Below are 20,490 nucleotides of genomic sequence, written 5' to 3' on the forward strand. Positions count from 1 at the left end.
TCAACAGAATGCTAACATTCCCCTCCCCCATGTCCAAATCTTAATTGCGGGGACCTGTTACCTTACCCTGTGAAAAAGACTATGTGGTTATGTTGAGTATCTTTAAAATACATATTTTATTATTTGATATTGTATTATAATTAGATTACTTCCTCTTTCCCCTTTTCTCCCTCTCAACCCTCCCATGTTATCCCCTCCCCACTCAGTTCTCTTTTAAATTTTCTCCCCTTTTTCCCTCTCCCCAAGACGGGTTTCTCTGTGGAGCTTTGACCGTCCTGGAACACACCTGTAGACAAGATTGACCTCCAACTCAGTAATCTACCTGTCTCTGCCTCCCTAGTACTGGGATTAAAGGCGTGTACCACCACATCCCATCTCTCATGGCCTCTTTTTAAAAAGTTGTTATGTGTGTATGTTACATATATATTTGTGATTGTTTTTTATGCATCCCCTAAACATATAAATACAACCATTTCAGCCTGTTTAATGTTACTTGCACGTATGTGGTTTCAGGGATGACCGTTTGAGTAACCAATTGGTATTCTCTTTGCGGAAGACGATTTCATCGGCTCTCAGCATTTCTGAGCTGCATGTAGTTCATTGTCTAAGGTTGAAGCATTGTGAGCTTCCCCCTCCCATGTTGGCATGTTGGTTGGTTGGTTGGCATGTTGGTTGGTTGGTTGGCATGTTGGTTGGTTGGCATGTTGGTTGGTTGGTTGGTTGGCATGTTGGTTGGTTGGTTGGCATGTTGGTTGGCATGTTGGTTGGTTGGTTGGCATGTTGATCAGTGTCATCCTTGTTCAGGTCTGTTTGAGCAACCATGTTGGGGAGACTTACACTGAATATCTTGAGATGGGCCAGTAGCCTGGGTTTTCTAGATGGCCCCAGTATAATCCCAGGAGTCATCAAAAGAAGAAGCAGAAGGGTAGGGTCAGGGAAGGAAAGATGGAAACCTACACTAAAGCAATATGGTCACAGCCATGTAGCCTCTGCGAGCAAGAATAAACCAGGCACAGATTTTTGCCCTGGTGTGTCTGGAGGAAAGCAGGCTTCCTGACGTCCTGACATTAGCCCAGCGGCCGTGTCAGACAGTGGGGTTTCTTTTTTTTGTTCTCCACAAGATTGTAAGTTTGTGTTGCTTCAAGGAACTTCGTTCCAAGTAACCTGATAAATCAGCTGCAGGATTAGTATAATACTGTGCCATCTGTCATATCCCCCGGGACTAGGTGAATGTTGTTTCGTCGAGTTTTCTAAACTCTCTATGAATTCCCTCAGAGAACCCGAGGCTGTCTATGACTGTCTAAAGAAGATGCAGGCTTCCTATTTCTGAATGTTCACACATCTTGGAGACTTGTTCAGGGCCCCCTGAGGAGAGAGATTTCCTCCAGGACTCCTCACTGTACCCTGAGAGCACACACGGTCTCCACTTGGGAAATCTTGGACTGGGAGAGATCCCATGAAAGCACCTGTGTTCTGGTCTCCTTTGGGAGGAGAAGAAAATGAAGCCTGAGATAAGGAAGTAGGAGTAGAGACTCCTGTCCCCCAGTGCTGTTAACTGCTTTGCCTGCATATCCTCCTCTGGAAGACAGAAAGTGTGGGAAAGCCAGGCCTGGATTGAGTTGGGGTTTGGGAAATACCTCAGGTCACAAGTGAGTCCATTTTTCTTAACAAATCATCCCCAGGCAATAAAGGCCTTCCTTACCTGTGGGTCAGAGAAATGTACACACAAGAGGTCCAACGAGGGAATTGTGGCCCTAGATTCTAAGAAATTGTGGGCTCTTTTTGGGAGCCAGAGAGTATGCTAAAGAGAATCTGGGATGGGGAAATATCCCCTCTATCTTCTACATCTTGGAATAGCCTTTTCTGCGGTTGTCTCCTGTGGTCAGCCATTTTCCTCTCCATCTGGCTTCTTTTTCCTTCCTTCCTTCCTTCCTTCCTTCCTTCCTTCCTTCCTTCCTTCCTTCCTTCCTTCCTTCCTGCCTTCCTTCCTTCCTTCCTTCCTTCTTCCTTTCATTTTCATGCATTGGTGTTTTACCTGCATATATGTGTGTACAAGGGTGTTGGATCCTGGAGTTACAGACAGTTGTGAGCCACCATGTGGATGTTGGGAATTGAACCCAGGTCCTCTGGAAGAACAGCTAGTGCTCTTAACTGCTGAGCAATCTTTCCAGCCATCCAACTGGGTTTTTTTGACAGGCCTTTGCATTTATTGGGAAAGTTTCCGACTGATAAAGTCTAGAGTGAGAGCTTTGAGATGAACTTGAGCCTTCCCAGTGCTCTCTGAGTAGAAACTCTGGCAGTAGAGAAGGAGACGGACCACTAAGATATGGCTGCAAAGAGAAGAGGGACTTCAGGAGGATGACTCGCTACCACATCTGTGCCACTGAAGTCTTGTAACAGCACACAGGTAGGTGTCACCACCTTGCCATTCTTTGTTGCTAAGGAAATGGATGCTTCTCTGGATCAAGAAGTTGCTAATTATGTTTTCTCAGGTTATCTTTAAGTTTTCCATATGTGTGTTGCAACCCAAAAGCCACAGAGGGCTATATAGATCCTAGTAAGAGACCAGGAGGAAGGAAGGGATCTCCCAAGGAAGGGGAAAGAGAATGCAGTGTGATGGAGAGATGAAGGAGAAACTGAAATGGAGGAAGGTTCAATGAGGAGGGGATTGGAGAGCCAGGTAAAGGAGGAGAATATGGGGAGGGATAACTAGCACTGAAGGCTTTTTTAAAAAAATGAACAAACCATGAAAACCCACTATAGTAGAAATTTCCTGAAATACAGAAATCTATAAAAGGAATTTGTAAAGTGGTACCACCATACAGTTGAGGAAACAATGATCCAACTAGACATCCTATGCCCCCAAGGAAAACCTCCAGTGCCAGAAATGACATCATGTTCAGTCATTGGCCAAAGAGGGCCCATGGATGCTACCAAACATGACACAGTGCTTAGAATTCCTTTTTAAGCTTTCTTAAGCTTTCTCAAGTTTTATGTGGATATAGTCGACCATGCTCCAATTTGCTGTAGGAGGTCTCTTGTTTGTTCTCAGCTGCTCAGACTCAAAAAAAAAAAAAAACCACTCAGAAACGATATTATTTAAATTACTGCTTGGCCAATCACTTAAGTATATTGCTAGCTAACTCTTATATCTTTGGTTAACTCATTTCTATTAATCTGTGTATCGCCACATGGCTGTGGCTCACCAGGTAAAGTTCTGTCTGGCATCTAGCTTCTGTCTCCAGCAGGGTTCCATGGCCTCTCCTTGACTCCACCTACTCTTCCAGCCTGACTATATTCTGTTATGCCATTGACCAAAAGCAGCTTCTTTATTTATTAACCAATAAAACCAACATATACGCAGAAGGACTTCCCACACCACCCAAAAGTCCCTCTTATACCTCCTGCTTAGCTATAGACTGTTCAGTTCTTAATTATACCAATCACAGCACAAAACACCCTTACACAATGTACAAATACCACACAACAGTTGACAGCAAGGAAAGAGTGTCTTCAAGACACAGTAGGACTGACATGCGCAGAGAGACTGTGACAGCTCATACAAGTTTGAGTCAGGTGGGTCCCAGGACTGAGTGGGGAAGTGGACATGGGATTTCACCTCTAAGCTAGAAACTATTTGTAAGATACCCTTTGGCAAGAGAAGTCAATTTTTTCAAACGAAATGCCACTGAGTATAGCAACCACATTCCAAAGCAGGTTTCATTCCAGGAGTACTTAGCCAACACCAAATGAATTCTTTTTTTGTCTTGTTTTGTTTTGATATTTTTTGTTTTATTGTTTCTTGTTTTGATTTTTGGTTTTAGTTGTAGTTGTAGAAAATAACATAAAGTTGGGTGAGTAGGGAGGAATTGAGGGAGGGAGAAAAACATGATCAAAATATATTGTATAAAAATGTTTTCTAATTTTAAAATCTTACTAATTTCTGGCACCCTAGCTTGTTGCTTTCTATTGCTTGTGTTCTTGACTGAAAAGTATCCCCAAGAGAAAGAAATAGGACCATCAGCAAATCTCATTTTCAACCCTTCTGTTCCACGTTTCCCCATTTATTTATTTATTCATCTATATCTATCTATCTATCTATCTATCTATCTATCTATCTATCTATTGGCCTGCCTATATATCATGTATCTATGTATCTACCTATGTATCATCTATCTATATATCTATTTATCATCAATCTATCATCTATCTATCAATCATGTATGTATGTATGTATGTATGTATGTATCTATCTATCTATCTATCTATCTACCTATCTACCTATCTATCTACCTATCTACCTATCTACCTATCTATCTATCTATGAGGCAGGGTCTCACTCTATAGCCCTGACTGGCCTATAAGTCAACTATGTAGATAATTTGCCTCTGCCTCCTAAATGTTGAGATTAAAGGCATGTGATGCCTTACCTGCATCATTTCCTTTCTTGTTTACGTCTGTCCATCCTGCCTCCATCTTTCTCTCAGACTGCTTTCTGCATTCCACAGTATGTACCAGATCACTCTCTCTACTCTTCCCTGTCATGACTACTGCCTTTCTAGGCAGGTTACCTGTTGATATCAAGTACAAGGCAAACGTTTGATTGATGGAGCGGGGCTAAGGGACACTGATTCATCAGACATAAGAGGAACATTTATGCTATGTTCCCAGTGTCCAAGACATGGGCATGATGATGGTGGTGAGGACAGAGGTATATGACACTTTTGGGATCTGTATTTATTAAATGGTTGAAAATTCACACTGGCTAAGGCCAAGGATAGAGAGCTTGGAGAGGCTGCTCCCCTGGAGCAGTAGAAGAAAGGGAAGTTATTAAAGGATGACAGAAAAATCTCAGTCTCTCTAGACTAGGAGGGGTGAGGTGACATTTCTGGTACACTGGGGTAGGTATGAGGGTCCAGGGAGAAAGGAAGAATCTTGCGCCGTAGCAAGAACTGGGAAAGGCCAGCGGTGAGCTTGTTGAACTTCTGTTGTGTTTTGAGTTTGGGCCATTGTATATAAAATGTGTTAGACTAGCTGTAACAAAAATACCACTTACCAGCGTAGGGGTACGGGGATTAGAAAAGCTGGTAAAAGGTATGAAGACAGGAGTGAAAATAACAAACAAAAGCATAGGATAGTACCGGGAGTGAGTTCCAGTGAGTACTGAAGTCGGCCACGTTAATTTCCATTGCTTAAAATACCCTGACTCCAAAAGGTAGGAGTAAGATAGAAAAAAAAAAAACCCAAAAACCAAAAACAAAAAAACTGCATTAACATGATACAAGGAAATGAAGAGACCAGCTGAAAGCTGTGGGCTACATTCTTAGCTACCATTCTGTTGCTAGAACAAAACAAGTCACGCTCACACCCTAGACCAAAACATTCTGTAGGCAAACCTCTCCGTGGGTGGAATCCATTGTTACCTCCTTAAGGATTGTTCAAAGGATCCAATTGTTAGTTGGATCTTAAGACTTTTGTTTGAGGTAGAAACAGATCTACTTCTCTATTCCTGAAATACAAGGTCTGGCTATTAGTCACACCTGTTGACAAAAACCTTGGGAGAGCCCGAGCTCGCTGGTCTAAATCTAGGTGGGATCTTTGAGGTAGAAACACAGAAACTTTGAAGGAATAGAAGTTCCAACTCTCTGACCTTTGGTCAAGGTAGAGACAGTCTCACATTTTTGAGCCTCCACAAAAATGGAGTGGTGGTATTGGCACTGAAGGGAGGGGAGTGGACGAGAATATACGGTAGACAGTGGTGGCCACTCTCTGGGCTACGTTGTCATCCCTAGCACATCACTGAACTGGCTCACTTTCTTGAGCGCTCCCAGGCTCTTGGCTCCCTGCCAGAAAGTGTTTTAAGACCCACACAACTGGCTCTCTTTGATTTCTCCTTTTCCTGTTCTTCGGAAACCCCAGGAGGCAGAAATGCCTGGGTCTTATTCAGACTAATGAGGGTGGAGTTCCTGCCTGGGTTTTTGCTCTGATAGCACTCTGCAGTGGGTTTTCCCAGGGAAACCCCCCCCCCCCCATCCTAGTCTGCAGGAAGCCTGGGCCAGCTAGACAGCAGAGCATCTGGGACCCAGTGGGAATCCCACAGGAGGGAGCTTGGGTGGGGAAACCAAAATAAATCAAACCACATGGAAGAGTGGGGGCAGGCTGTGGGAGTGGGTAACTTGCCTCCTACGCGAATCAAGTTGAATGTCTTCATCTCGTTCCCATCATAGACTCTATTTAATGTGGCAGCGTCTGGAGCAAAGGTAGCGCATACCATATGTTTCTAAGCAATTAAAAGTTCCATATAACTAATAAACTTATAAAACATGCTGTCATCCAGACTTGACACTTTATTATACTAAATACAGTAGAAATAAAAACCATGATTTTAATATGACAAAGTAGGTGAAAACTCCAATTAAATGCAATAGTTCTTAGATATTTCCAAGTTGCAGGATTTAAAATATGTATTTTATATTCTTCTATGCAGGTACTCTGCTTGCTTTCTTAATTTTAGCATTTGTAATGGTTTTTAAAAGATTTATTCTATTACATGTATGTGTGTTTGCATGTCTGAGTGAGTACATTTGTGCATGTGAGTGTGACTTTGGTGACCAGAAGAGTGTGTCAGATCCCCTGGAGCCAGAGTTAGGGGAGGTTGAGAGTCATTTGATGTGGGCGCTGCAAACTGAACTTGGGTCTGTTGAAGGAGGAACAGCAAGTTCTCTTAACCATTGAGCCATCTCTCTAGCTCCTATTATATTCTCATAATTAAATTTTTTTTATAAGATAGCTTTCAATCTTTATTTTTAATATTTATTTATTTATTTATTATGTATACAACATTCTTTCCATGTATGCTTGCAGGCCAGAAGAGGGCACCAGATCTCATTACAGATGGCTGTGAGCCACCATGTGGTTGCTGGGAATTGAACTCAGGACCTCTGGAAGAGCAGTCAGTGCTCTTAACCTCTGAGCCATCTTTCCAGCCCCTTAAATTTTAAAATTGTCTATGGGCAACTTAGAGTCACTGTAGCCTTTGGAAGACTTTAAAAAGGATTCGTTTCAATTCCAAGAAACTCTGCTCTGATAAGGGACCATTTCCTGTAGGAATTTAAAATGATGCTCAGCTTCACACGTCAACCACACATGTGACATTAGACTGAAGTGACATGGTCATATGTAGCCATTGCTGCCACAGAAGCATGACAAAATATGTCTGTTGCATTACATAACAAGCCCATGTAATTTTCAGTACTTATAAGATGTTCTTGATTCATTCTTTCAAATGGTTATTTATGGGTCAGACATTATAACGTACTGAGCTTTGGGCTCAATTTTTTTTCTCAATGCCTTTCAGTGGTGTGAGTGTTGGCTTACAAGACGCTAAGGCAAGAATGTATGCCAGCTTGCCCTGAAGGTGAATCTTAGTTGTGTAAAACATTTTTATTTCACTGTCTTTATCTGTTTATTATTTCATTTCCATATAGAATATCCCCGCATCCACACTTTTTCTGCAAACTTCATACTTGCGTTCACCTAGGAGAAGTTGTTTTCTAAAATGTATGTATAAAAATTGTTTAAATCCCTTCAAAGTAAATTTGATACATTTAGATGCCCTTGGGTTTTGTGCTATCAACAGAAAGTGAAAGCTATACTAAATAATCAGTACCCCACATCTCGCTTTCTCTGAAGACCACACTCTTCTCTGTAGCCGAGGGCATTCCGCTTCACTTAATTCTTCCAGTGCATGTTCTGTCTTATCTAAACTTGATCCCATTAACATTTTGTCAGCAATAGCGTTTAGCATCCGGAAGTTGTTAGAGAGTGAAATCTGATGTTTCACTAAATGTTCGATGTTTGAGCAGATCCACAACATACTAAATCTTTCTGTTTTTCACCCCTGACCCCCACCCCTCAAAAGACATAGAGGCACAGTTACGACCATGTCTCTTAGTAAATTAGAGCTGCGTGCTGTCTGTGGGCAAAACGCGTTTCTGGGTTTGAGGTTTAAGTCAGTGCTGTCTTACCCAGAGTGTCTTGTTAGCACCACCCAGGACGTGTTCACAGGTGAAGGCCGTTTCTTTCTAACTCTTTAAGGTCAAGGATGATCTTGGAATTCTGATCCTCCAGCCCCCTTCCTTCATTTTCCATGACGAGGATTACAGGTTTGGTTGAGTGTTGGGGTTCAACCTTGGGGGCTTCGTGCACACTAGGTAAGCATCCTACAACGGAGCTACATCCCCTTGTATATATATATCTATCTGTTTGGAGTTGGTGCCCCCCACGCCCCAGCTTTGTGACGGCCAGCGGGCTCAAGTCCAGAGGGCAAAAGAGCTACAGAGAGCAGATGACTAATGGGTGTTTACAGAGCAGATTCTACAGCAAAAAAAGACCCTCCACTCCCACTCCCTTACTCCCGCCCTACCAGGGAAGCAGCAGCCAGCCTGCAAAGGGACTGGTGACAACTGACCAGACCAACTCTTTCTTACCATCCCCATTACCTCTGTAGAGACCTGTTAGTCACATTCAGCACCTCAGGGTTCTTTCCCTCCCCTACAGGTTTGGCAGCTCTTCCTTGATTGGTTGGAATTCTTCACCTTATTTGCATACTCACACTCAGCCATTCAGGACACTCTGGAACCCCATGAATTCCTGCTGTAAGAATGTCGAAAAGTCGTGTTTGGGGGGATTTGCACTGCTGTTCAGTGTTGACTTTTCTCAGCTAAGTACACTTAACATTTGCTGGGTGCTTTTTAAGCTTTGCCTAATTCCCGTCTTTCCCTCTTAATTTTGTTTGTGGATCTAAACGTTAAAAGTGGGTTATTGCAAACCTTTACAAATACCACAGTGTTATCTCTTCCTCCCTCAGATCCTTTAATATTTGTCTTCTATATTTATTGCTGCTAGGTTAGATGAATACATATTTACAATTGGCATTTCCTCCTGACTTGCTAGCTCCTTCATTATTGTATGTCAATAGGCATCTCTTCAAACAGTGTGAAGTTATTTTGTCATATACAGCCACCCTGGTCTCCCCGGCTCCCATTTTTGAGGCACATTTCTCCACACTTTGTGACTATATGTCTTTAAGAGCAGAATGAGTCTCTTGTACATATACATCTTTGGGCTGGTCATGTGGTGCACACCTGCCTTTAATACCAGCTCTGTAGAGGCAGAGGCAGCCAGATCTCTTCGAGTTCAAGCCCAGCTAGGAAAACACAGTAGGGCCCTATCTCAAAAACCAAAAAATAAAACAAGATTCCATTTATTCATTAGATTTTTATTGTGGAAATTTAATCTATGTATAATCAAGACAATTATTGTTAGGGTAAGTATTCCCTACTAAAATTTTGTTAACTGTTTTCTGGTTCTTTTGTAAATTATTTATTTCTCTTTCTTTTGTGGTTAGATGCATTTGGTAGCTTTGAATTCTTTTGGTTTTTTTCTTCTGTTTCTGGTATGCATTTTTGCTTTGTGGTTACTATTTCGTGAGAATTGTTCCAAGCTGATAACAGCTTACTGCTAATTGCCAACATCTGTATCCTTTTATCTCCCACTCCCACATTGTAGGCTTTGATAGCAGAATTTCCTATCATTCTGTAATATGTAGCCCTTGATAACTTTAGCTGAGTCATTATTAATTTTTTTTCCCTCCTTTAGACCTCAGACTGGGGTTGAAATTGCTTTGTACATCCCTTTGTACCCCATAATATTCTGAACGTGGTTCTGAATGAGTCGTAACATTGTCTTGTACTTATGTGAACTTTGAGATAACAGGCTTTTGTTTGGGCTGAAAGTATTTCTTTATCAATTTCTGTCATTGCCAGGGAAACTTCTTCTGGGAAGTCTTCTAGAGCTAGGCTGGAAGGGAGCCTAGATAGATAAGAACACCCAGGTCCTTGAAGCTTGAAGGTTGGCCCAGGCAGCAAGGTGACCACTATGGTTCTGGCATACAGTTGAAGATGGTCATTAAGAAATCTAAGGCTCTGTGAAATTGACACCCTGAGTCCGTGGTGCTGGTTTAAAGCACATCCTTCTAATCGCTACACAATCAATATATTCTTGATGAAAGCAATGCCTTTCCAGGCGTTAGTCCTGCTTGAGTCTGGGGACTTTGCAACCACAATGCTGAGCTTCCTTTGATACTAGACTGGTCGATCATACTGCCCTAGAGTTCCTGACAGTCCACTGACCAAACTTCCAAATCTAGTTTGGGGGATCTGGTCTGAGGGTCAGTCCAGGTTTTGAACTCTCTTCAAATTCCAGCATTGATACTTGGTATCGAGGTGAAAATAAACACGGTCTCTTGCAGTCTGTAAATATGCTTGTAAAGTGTGCACTACACAGTGATGGAAGATGCTTAAAAGAATGGCTAGATTTAGCACACCTATATACATTAAGCTTTATTAAATATTAGTTTCCAGTCCCCCCCCCCTCAAAACTACAGCTGCAAAGAGATTGAATCATTCGCAAGAGCAGGAATCCTCTACCTCGCCTAGTACAAAACTGTTGTTTATTTTTTCCTTTTCCACTTTTGTGTGTGGTGTGCCCGTGTATGCATACTTTGTTTGTAGTCACACTCATGTGGAACAGTGTATGCATACACAGGTTGAAAGTTGATAGCAGAATCATACCTGATTGTTCTTCAGTCTTATTTATTGAGAGAGGGTCTATCAAATCCAGAGCTCAGTAATCTGGCTAGTCTTGCTAGCTACCACGTTCTGGGGGTCCGCTGCTTTGCCTTCTGAAGCTAGTTATGGATGATAAGCTCCTCAAACCAGGCATTTATGTGGGTTTCTGGGGATCCTAACTCGAGTGTTCATACTTGACTCAGCAAATCCTTTAACTACTGAGCAATCCCCAGACCCCAAGACAAGTTTTATTTTTTAAAGGTCTATTCCTTTGATGAGAAAACAAAATGACTTATTAATTTAGAGCGAATATATGTGCTATATTTTAATTTTCTTCTATTTTTTTCTTTCAGGTTGTTTCTTTAGACCTAAGTTTCTCTAGATCAGGGTGGCCAAGAAATCAGGACAGAGATGCTGGCTTGACGAGTTTGGAAGCGGTTTTAATGGAGATGAAAATGTTTATCAACTAAACACAGGTACCCCCAAAATACAAATCAAAATATCATCTTCAGCTGCATAGCAAATATGATTTAAGAATTTAACATCTTTTGATCACGAGCGTAAATATAAGTTCACCATAAATAAATGTAAATTCATTGTACAAAAATCCCCAACAACTGTTAATACAAATATGGTACACACTTGACAGTTTCTGAAACAGAATTCTTTTTAAAACATTTTAAAATCTAAGCTCTTTTTCTTGACTTTTAAATACATTTAAAAAAAAGTCAAAAAGGTGGAGAGGGAAACAAGGACCACTAGAGAGAAAACATTGAAATTGTGCGGTGTCCACAGACAAGTGCGGAGGAAATGAGAGAGAGAGCTCTATCCTCCAAGTGAGGATCTCAATTTACTGGGATCAAATCTCTTGAGATTGTGGCTCTTCCCAGAGGGTCAACTTTTGGGGTCACGAGTGCAAGATGGGAAGGATGAGCAGCCAGAACGGTAAACTTCTGAAGGGAATAGGCCAGATCTCTACAGAGCAGTGATGGAGCGCTTAGAGTGGACTCTAGAGTATAAAACCTGTTTATCTGAGAGTCAAGTACTATTCTCAGGCAGGACTAGAAATGTGGGAGGTGGAGATATCTATGGTCCTTAAAGGAGAAAAAAGATCACACTAGGAAGGGGTGGCGCCAAGCAGGAGGACTGACCAGCTTCCATTTCAGACCACGTCCCTACACTACAAATGATGCTGGCTCTTGCTTAGAGAGACCCCAGAGCCTGGAGTTAGCGGCATTGTCCTGGCTACAGCAAGGGCTCTAAATCTGGGGTGTGCAGCAGAGTAACTGCAGATATCGATCTTCTGGCCTTATTCCCAGAGATTCAGACTTAGACGGCCTGAGGCATGCGCAGAAGTGAACACTCAAGTGTATGACCCTCAAGGGCTCTGATTTACGTGACCTCACTGTTGAGTACATGGCTGCATCTGTCAAAGTGTTGGTTATACATATCTCCACTGTCCTCTGTGTGATTGAAAATGGTGATGGGTGTCAATCACCTCCCTGGAGGAGAGGCTGGCTAGTCCTCTATCTTCTCTCTCCTCCCTGGGCTAGTGGAGTACCTATAATCCACTTCCTACATTTTGGGGGCTCAGGACTGTGGCTTCCCTCTGCAGGTGAGAAGTCTAACTCTGTATGGAGCCATGGCCATCTCCTTAGAGATCTCCTATATGGGCAGATTCTGTGGGGGGTGGTTTAGGTAGTCTGGGAAAATAGAAGTTACTAATACCCCTGTGAGAAAATCTCCGCTCTAGCATTGAACATGTGCAAAAGGAAGAGACCAGGAAGTTGAGAGCAAAAGAATAAAATGTTCCAAGAATCTTTCAGCTGCAGACATGATGAAAAGTCCAGTTTGCATAAAGGACCTCTTTTGGGAGTGGGGTGTGTCTTGGGATTGAAAGCTTGCTGACAAGCTGTCCTTTGCCTCCCTATCTCCAAGGTGTCTGTTGAAGTAACCCCTAACGTTTTTCCTTCTTCTGGGATTTTCCTGGATGAGGATCTGTTAGGAAGTCACTAAGTGGGTCACCAGCTAGTGGTATGTGTCGTGCTGTGACTGTAATGTCCATTACCCATGTGGTCTAGTGCTAAGCTTCTGCACGAGGAACAAGGGTATCTCATCTTCCCACCATGGCGACAAGGCCTAACAGCTCTCCTTTGGGATCTGAAGTTGGTCTGTGCTGACAGATACTTTTCCACCCGTAGGCCTGGCCATTTTCTTCCTCTAGTTCCAACTCGGTGTGATACAGTTTTGAAATCATCCTTTTTTGCCTCTCTAGGGCTGTTCTACAAGGAGGGGCTAGGGTGGCTCTTAGGGAGAGTGTAAAAGGTTCTGGCCAACATCATCTATTGCCTTGACAGTCAGAAATCTCTTCGTGATTCACCAAGGGTCAAGTCTTGGTGATAGAATCCCTAACATCTAGAGCAGGAAGCAATGTGACCATGGAACTGGAGGGGGAAGCCACACAACACAGTGAGCTGAGGCACACAACTGAGTCAGGCTGATATCTCTGCTGTGGCTACACTCTTCTCTTCTTAGTCCCTAAGACTACAGTGCTGGATCACATATGGATACTGGATAGGAACCTGTGATGGTGGGAAGTGTCCTGGGAAGCGATCACAGATGGGATGGAAACAGTAGCTCTTAGATATAGTTAAGGTTAAAAAAAAAAAAAAAACACGCACTGCCCTGTGTTCTTGTTGTTTTTCATTTACACTATGGAAAACCCACCATGGAGCTATCATGGGAGAACATGCAGGAGCCCAGATGTGTTGGGGGAGGTTGTCTTTTCCTTCCGGGCTGGTTCCACATACTGTCAGCTGGACCTGCTGCAGGCTGACCTCTGTGTTCCGTCTCCTGTTTCTCCTCCTCCTCCAGGTTGAAGGTCTGTCTGCAGGACTTTCGGCCTAGCAGGTGGTGGCCAGTGACTGGTGGATTGGGGGCTGGAAGCAACGCACGTGCTCCACGGTGGAGCTGTCTGTCTCCACGGACTTCATGTACTTGTTCAGGATGGCGAAAACCTCATTGTTCAAGATCTGGTACTTCCTGATGCGGTCAGCCATCTTCTTCAGGGGCTGTAGAAGGATGAGGATGCTTAGGTTAGGATGGGAGCAAAGGGAGAGGTGAAGAGGGGGCTGGATCCATGTTCTTGATGTTTCCATGGTCATATTCTCTCGCTCTCTTTTTTAAAGATTTATTTATTTATTTACTTACTTATTTATTTATTTATTTATTTATTTATTTATTTATTATGTATACAGTGCTCTGTGTGCTTGCTGGCCAGAAGAGGGCACCAGATCTCATTACAGATGGCTGTGAGCCACCATGTGGTTGCTGGGAATTGAACTCAGGACCTCTGGAAGAGCAGTCAGAGTGCCCTTAACCTCTGAGCCATCTCTCCAGCCCATATTCTCTCTTTTTAAAGAGAAAAACATATTTCTCTATGGTTCCCAAATAAAATGCTGAAGGTTATCGATAACCTTTGCAAGCCTCAAAGCTTACAATAAATTTCCATAATCAAGACAGTGCAGAACCATCATGTAGACCAAGGAAATAGAACTGTGGGGCTAGAAACAAACTCTTATGTGTTGGGTCAATCAACTCTGAATAGGATGACAAGACCATCTGAAGGTCGGGTGCGCCAGGGACAACCTTTGCAATAAATGCTGGGAAAATCGGATACCGACATGCAGAAGAATGCTGAGCCTTATTTTATAGTCTGTATACAAGAATAAGTTGGAAATGGATAAAAGGCTTCAGTATGAGTCAAGCTATGACGTTCTTGGAGGAAAGCACAGAAATAACTCTTCATGATGCTGGGTCTGGCAGCCAACGCAGAGTGAAATGGAGACTTCGGGGCATTAAAGGATATCACCAATGGAATGAGAGGATTTGTAACACAGGTAAGAAGCTGATGTTCTGAATACATAAACTGCTATGATCCTGGGCCAGTAAGATGGCTCTATGTATAAAATTATCTGCTGCCAAGTCTGAGGACCTTGGTTCGATTCCCAGACCCTACATGTAGGGAGGAGAGAACTGACCCCAGTAAGCTAGCCTCAGACCCCCACACATGGTGTGGTGGCAGGTATGTTCCTCCAAACACATATGAATGTTTATAAAGAAAGGAAAAATGTAAAAAAAGGTAAGTTGAACTAAAAATTGGAGAAAAGACTTAAGACATTTCTCCACAGAAGATATGCAAAGGCCCAATAATACATGAACTTGGGATTCTTGAGTGTTATTGGTAGGATTTAAAAATGCATCCATTAGGAAAAACAGTATGGTCGTTCCTCAAGACATTAAAGAGAATTACTAGATAGCCGGGCACTTAGACTTCATGAGTGTATATTCCAAAGAAGTGTAGGGAGAGACTCAGGTGGATGCCTGAGTTCACACTTCATTATTCCCAGTCCCTAAAGGTGAACGCAACACAAGAGTCCATCAGCGGGTTGTGTTCTGTGTAAGATGAAATACTAGTTAACCATAATGCATGGGCTTCTGACGCACTGTAACATGGAGAAGTCTCACAAAATAAACAGATCAAAGAGGACAGATACAGTGTCACTCAGTCCATACAGTCATAGACACAGAATGAAAAGTGGTTGCCAGGGACTGGGGAGTGATTTAAATGGACACAGAGATTCAACAGGAGAAATACCTGGGGCATGATGAAGTTGGTTGCAAGACACTGTGCGGCTATTTAAAGGAACACTGAACTGGGTACTTGGAAATGGTTTGTTACGATGACCGCCACTCTTAGAAACGTGTGTGTGTGTGGCGGCTCCTACTTCTTTTTCTCACCTGGCCCCTGGCCATCTCCTTTATTCTACACACGTGTCTTCATGGCTCTGTGCTATGTGGTAGTTGCTCCTCATGTCTGGCATCTGTCCAGGCCACCTGTCCCGTGCGCTGCCGGCAATCCTACACCCGGCCCAAGGCCCAGGTCCTGGGAAGACTCTGACCTTGTCTCCATCACGACTGTCTACTCTAAGGGCTCTGTGTTCTCACAGCACCCATCCTCGCCCAGTGCCTGGCATGACCCAAGTGTCCAGACCCTGTGGACCAGCAGGGTCTGCCTGGGACAGGGGAGGGACACTGGAGACCAGAAGTTCAGACTTGCTTTCAGGGTGACCCACTCTATCACAGCATGTTACAGGTAGGCCCTTTCCAAGTAGGCCCCCAACTTCTGAGCATCTGTCCATAGCCATTGCCCTCCATAAGCAATTTTCTCGTTTTAGTTCTGAAGACAGCCTGCCGCCAGGCCCGGCGTCCCAGGCCAGCCACATCTGCTTACCACGTTCTTAATGATTTCATCCTTCCCGTCCTGCCGCTGCACCTTCAGCAGATGGTAGCAGAAGTCAAACAGGTCAAAGCGCCGCTGCTGGCCCAGCAAGACGATAATGGAGCAACCTGCCCAATTCAAGCCATCACCGAAGCACTGCCTGGAGGTAGGGAAGGGAAAAGGGGAGAAGCAGAGAAGAAAGGCTGTCTCCAAAGCCGGGGGTACAGCTGTCGAGTGGGTCTGCCCTTGGGATAAGACCTTTCCCTTTGTGGGTATTTGTTTCCAGGGACTCTGGTTACATAATGAACCCTTTTAACCACAGAGGGGTGTGGAGCCCAAGGAAACAACAGTGAGCTTGGAGGAAAAGGTGACTTCACAAAGAACACAACCAGATGAATGTGTGTGTGTGTGCGCGCACGCGCGCACACACACACACACACACACACACACACGGAGGCCAGAGGCTGCTGTTGGGTGTGGTCATTCTCAATGCTCTCTATCTTACTTTCTCAAACAGTCTCTCCCTAAATGTGGCTTAGCCAATGCAGTGGGAAACTAGCTGGGGGATGAGGCTCCAGGCGCCCCCCTGCCTCAGCCTCTGTAATGTCAGGATTACAGGTGCATAGCACCTCATTTGGCTTTTTGACATGTGTATTTTTAATCATGTGTCTGTGCATGGATGTGCACACAGGAGCGCAGGTTCCCACAGGAGGCAGAAGCCAGAGGCAATTGGCCCTCCTAGGGCTGGACTTGCTGGCAAGTGTGAACCGTCTAACATAGGTACTGGGATCTGAACTCTTGACCTCTGTCAGTAGCAATACAGTCCTCTTAACCACCGGACCATCTCTCCAGCTCCTCCTCTGGCTTTTAAACATGGCTTCTGGAGAGCAGAAATCGGGTCCTTAACGCTTTTCCTGAGCCATTTCCTCAACTCTAACCAGCCTCTGAGACTCACATGGTGGGCTATAGGGATCAGGTACTACTCATACAGGAGGCCAAGAGCGTCCCTGGGGCTCTCATAAAGCCCCCCTGTTGGCCTCAACTCCCAAGAGACATGTGGATGACTGTAGGGTGGCCCTTATGTCATTTTCTTTGTTCAGAAGTTAGTAGCCCAGGCTGCCCTGAGGAGGTCCCCTGCTTCTCTGTCACAGGGTTGGGAGGACATAACACCCATGGCTTGCTGGTCTTTCTCTTCCCATTCTAGTACCACTTCCTCGGGGAACCCTGATCAGTTCCTCCCCACCCCGTTCTTAACTGTTACTGGATCCAAAGGGACCAGCTGGTCACCTCTGTCACACTGCTCATAGCACGAAGCTAGATGGGTGCAGAAAGAAGGGGGCTCTGCTCCTGTTTTCTCTGATGGGACTGGGGGATCCAAAGGCTCCTCTTTTCCTGAGAGTGGGGTGAGGTGGATGGTGAGGTTCCCAAGGGTGACATTCAGTTTCCTGAACTTCCCAGTCCCTTTCGCAGACCCCATCACAGATATGGCTAAAGGATCAGTTCTAGTCTGTGAATTCAGGTCTGACACCGCACCCAGCTCTATTCTCTGGTGTCTGCATCCTGCCCCATGTGACACCTTGAGCTCTGTGCTTCCACATTCTGATTGGCCCAATCAACCTCTGGAGGCCAAGGACAGCCCGTTTTTGCCACGTCCAGCACTGGCACAATGACCAGTATGCTTAGTATTTCTGTTCATGCCCCTTTGGTCCCCGTTCTCCTTTCTGGCCAGCCCCAGGCATCCCCAGAGATGAGAGAACTGGAGGACAGGTAGCTGGGGGGTATACTCACTCAGCTGTGAACTCGTTGGTCCCCACGGGGATGCAGTAGACAAACTGCATGGCGCTCCACAGCCGGTGGAATTCGACACATTCGTCCACATGCATGACGCCATTGGTGGGTGGCGGGCCCCTCCAGATGGGATCTTGCAGGTAGCTCCGAATTCGGGTCAGAATGACTTCGAACATGGACAGGCCACAGCAGAGCCGTTCCTTGGTCAGCAGGTCACCTTCCCGAGCGATGGCAATTTGCTGGGACGGGAAGGATATTTAAACATTACAACCACATCTGAGATCCTATCTGCCCCACCTCCATTAGCGAGTCCTAAAGTAGAGAGTGCCTGTGCTAGCCACATCTAGAACCTGTTCACTAGGACTGGTACCCTGCCCAGAGCAGGGCACGGTGGGTAAGAACTAGAGGGTGTGGAAGCCTTATGGCTTCAAAGGCTTGTTGGGGTGAGGAGATGGTTCAGTGCAAGTATAAGGACCCAAATTCTGCCTTCCAGAACCCAGGAATGGTGCATGTGCCTGTAATCGAGGCACTGGAGAGGCTAAGATGGTTAACTGGGTACATAAAGTCAGAAGTAGTCTGATTTATAACGTAACACTGCTAGAGTATGTGTTTACAATGTAACACTACTAGAGTGTGGTGCCTTTACAATGTAACACTACTAGAGTGTGGTGTCTTAACAATGTAACACTACTAGAGTGTGGTGTCTTAACAATGTAACACTACTAGAGTGTGGCGTCTTTACAATGTAACACTACTAGAGTGTGGCGTCTTTACAATGTAACACTACTAGAGTGTGGCGTCTTTACAATGTAACACTACTAGAGTGTGGCGTCTTAACAATGTAACACTACTAGAGTGTGGTGCCTTTACAATGTAACACTACTAGAGTGTGTGGCGCCTGATGAGCAGTGGCTCTGTTCAATTCTGTGGGTCTGTTATTTCTCTTTCACAGATGAGGAAAGCTGAGGCTTAAAGGTAGGTATAGCGCTTGAATTTTGCTTAGATCGGCAAGTTAATTTATAAAGTGAATTTGGCAAGTTGGAGAAAATGACATTTACTACAATCCTATCGAACACCAGCACAACTCCACGGATGAACAGAACATGGGTGGGGTGTGTGTGTGCGCGCATAGAAAACATTTCAGAAGGAGTCAAGTTAGTCATGGGTGCAGATGGGCTGGGGGAAAGGGGTGAGCTTCTCACATTTAAAATAGTTTTGTACAGTGGAATGTGCTAGAAGGAGCGTATGCTACTGCTTTAAATTTGCCACTGACTTCAGAGTGATTTTCTCTAGTTAGAAACCCTCTTCGACGATGGCGAATGGTCTCTATTAGTAATTCAAACAGGCTTCTCATCTGGTCCTGGCTACCGCATATCGAGTCCTTGGACAGGTACACAGACACATCAAACACACGGCCGCCTTGCCCAACTCTCTGTGCTGCGAGTGAAAACATCTAAGAGCAAAGGTGCTGAAAGCCATCTGCAAAGCACATATTAAAATCTAAGGTCAAACTCAGGCCTTCTCGTCTGGGAACAAAGCTAAAGAAAGCTAGCTTCTAAGACAGCTACATTCGCAGGAAAGACGTGGGAGGAAGGATTGGGGGGGGGGCTTGGAGGTACCACCTGGCCTCTCCCTCAATGTTCTCTTTCTTGGAGATCTCCCCTCACCAAAAAAAAAAAAAAAGAGGGCAGCCTCTAAACCCTGGGAAGAAAATAAATAGGAAGGTATAGCCAGTGATGAACGTGGGCCATGCGTGTTATCATGACAACTACAAAGCCTAAAGGCCTTGGAAAGAAAATGAGTTCGAGAAGAGTTGGTGTATATGTGTTTGAAACACAAAGTGGGGAGGTCGCCCCAATTCATGGCGAATCAACTTGATTCCACAGTTAGACCCAGGAGATTGCTCACGCTGCCACAGGTAGCTAGAAAAAGCACCCTAAGATATCATAAACCTGGTGCTTGATTCTGTTCTCTTGTGTTTACCCTATTCTGCTCAGCTCTCCACATGCAAGGAACAACTGATACCCTGGAGATGCTCAGTAAACAAAGGACCCATGTATGTTCTCATCAGCTAATTGAGAGACTTCTGCTATTCTAATTAATCTGTTGTCTGTTTGATTACTCAGGTAGTGACTGAGAATCCTAGCTGGGGGTGGGTGGGTAGAAACATTGGCCAATGGCATTGTAAAACCTGTGGTTTGACTTCCAGCTCTCCATCCACCATGGTCAATGAAAGAGGCCTTCCCCTTTCTCTGAACCATAAAAGTCATATGCATTCACTGTGTAAAATTTGGAGGAAAAATTTAAATAACATGTAAGAAAGATAATATTCTACTTATCCCATTACCCAGCGATAAGCTGTCTCAAAATACAGATATATGAATATTTTTTGCAGTTATGAATATGTATACATGCATGTATATACCAGATCATCTCTCATATTTTCATCTAGCACATCTCTAATTTAAAAACTTATTTCCATAATACATTCAGTGCCATGGATTTTAGAGGGCTATCTAAAAACAGTCTCTGATAAATGTATTCAGTCCTCTACCCTTGCTTGTTATTTTCAGTTGTTCACAAATCTTCAGTGTTGGGGGGCCATCCTAAAGCAATTGCCTGTATACATAATGTTCTGTGGGCATTGTCGCCTGTCATGCTGCTGGATGACAAGTCCTAGAATTAGAGGAGGTCAGGGCATGCAATTACTTTAACAAGGCCTTTGCAATGTGATAGTGAGTCTCAAGAAAGTTGCCCCGATAGCCTTCTAGGTGAAACACATGCCTGTAC

General features: G+C 44.2%; 1 protein-coding gene across 3 annotated transcripts in view; it reads right to left on the reverse strand.

Moving 5' to 3' along the window:
* Nucleotides 1–11,050: 11,050 nt before the first annotated feature.
* Nucleotides 11,051–20,490, reverse strand: part of Cyfip2 (cytoplasmic FMR1 interacting protein 2) — a 119,743-nt gene continuing 110,303 nt past the window's right edge. For all 3 annotated transcript variants that reach the window (XM_057773791.1, XM_057773790.1, XM_057773792.1), the window contains 3 exons: nucleotides 17,701–17,939; nucleotides 15,925–16,072; nucleotides 11,051–13,702 (listed from right to left, as the gene is read on the reverse strand). In XM_057773791.1, the coding sequence (XP_057629774.1) occupies nucleotides 13,535–13,702; nucleotides 15,925–16,072; nucleotides 17,701–17,939 (555 nt within the window). In that variant the 3' untranslated portion in view covers nucleotides 11,051–13,534. The remainder of the gene's footprint in view (nucleotides 13,703–15,924; nucleotides 16,073–17,700; nucleotides 17,940–20,490) is intronic.

This window comes from Chionomys nivalis, chromosome 7 (genome assembly GCF_950005125.1).
Source record: "Chionomys nivalis chromosome 7, mChiNiv1.1, whole genome shotgun sequence".
Lineage (NCBI taxonomy): Eukaryota > Metazoa > Chordata > Mammalia > Rodentia > Cricetidae > Chionomys > Chionomys nivalis.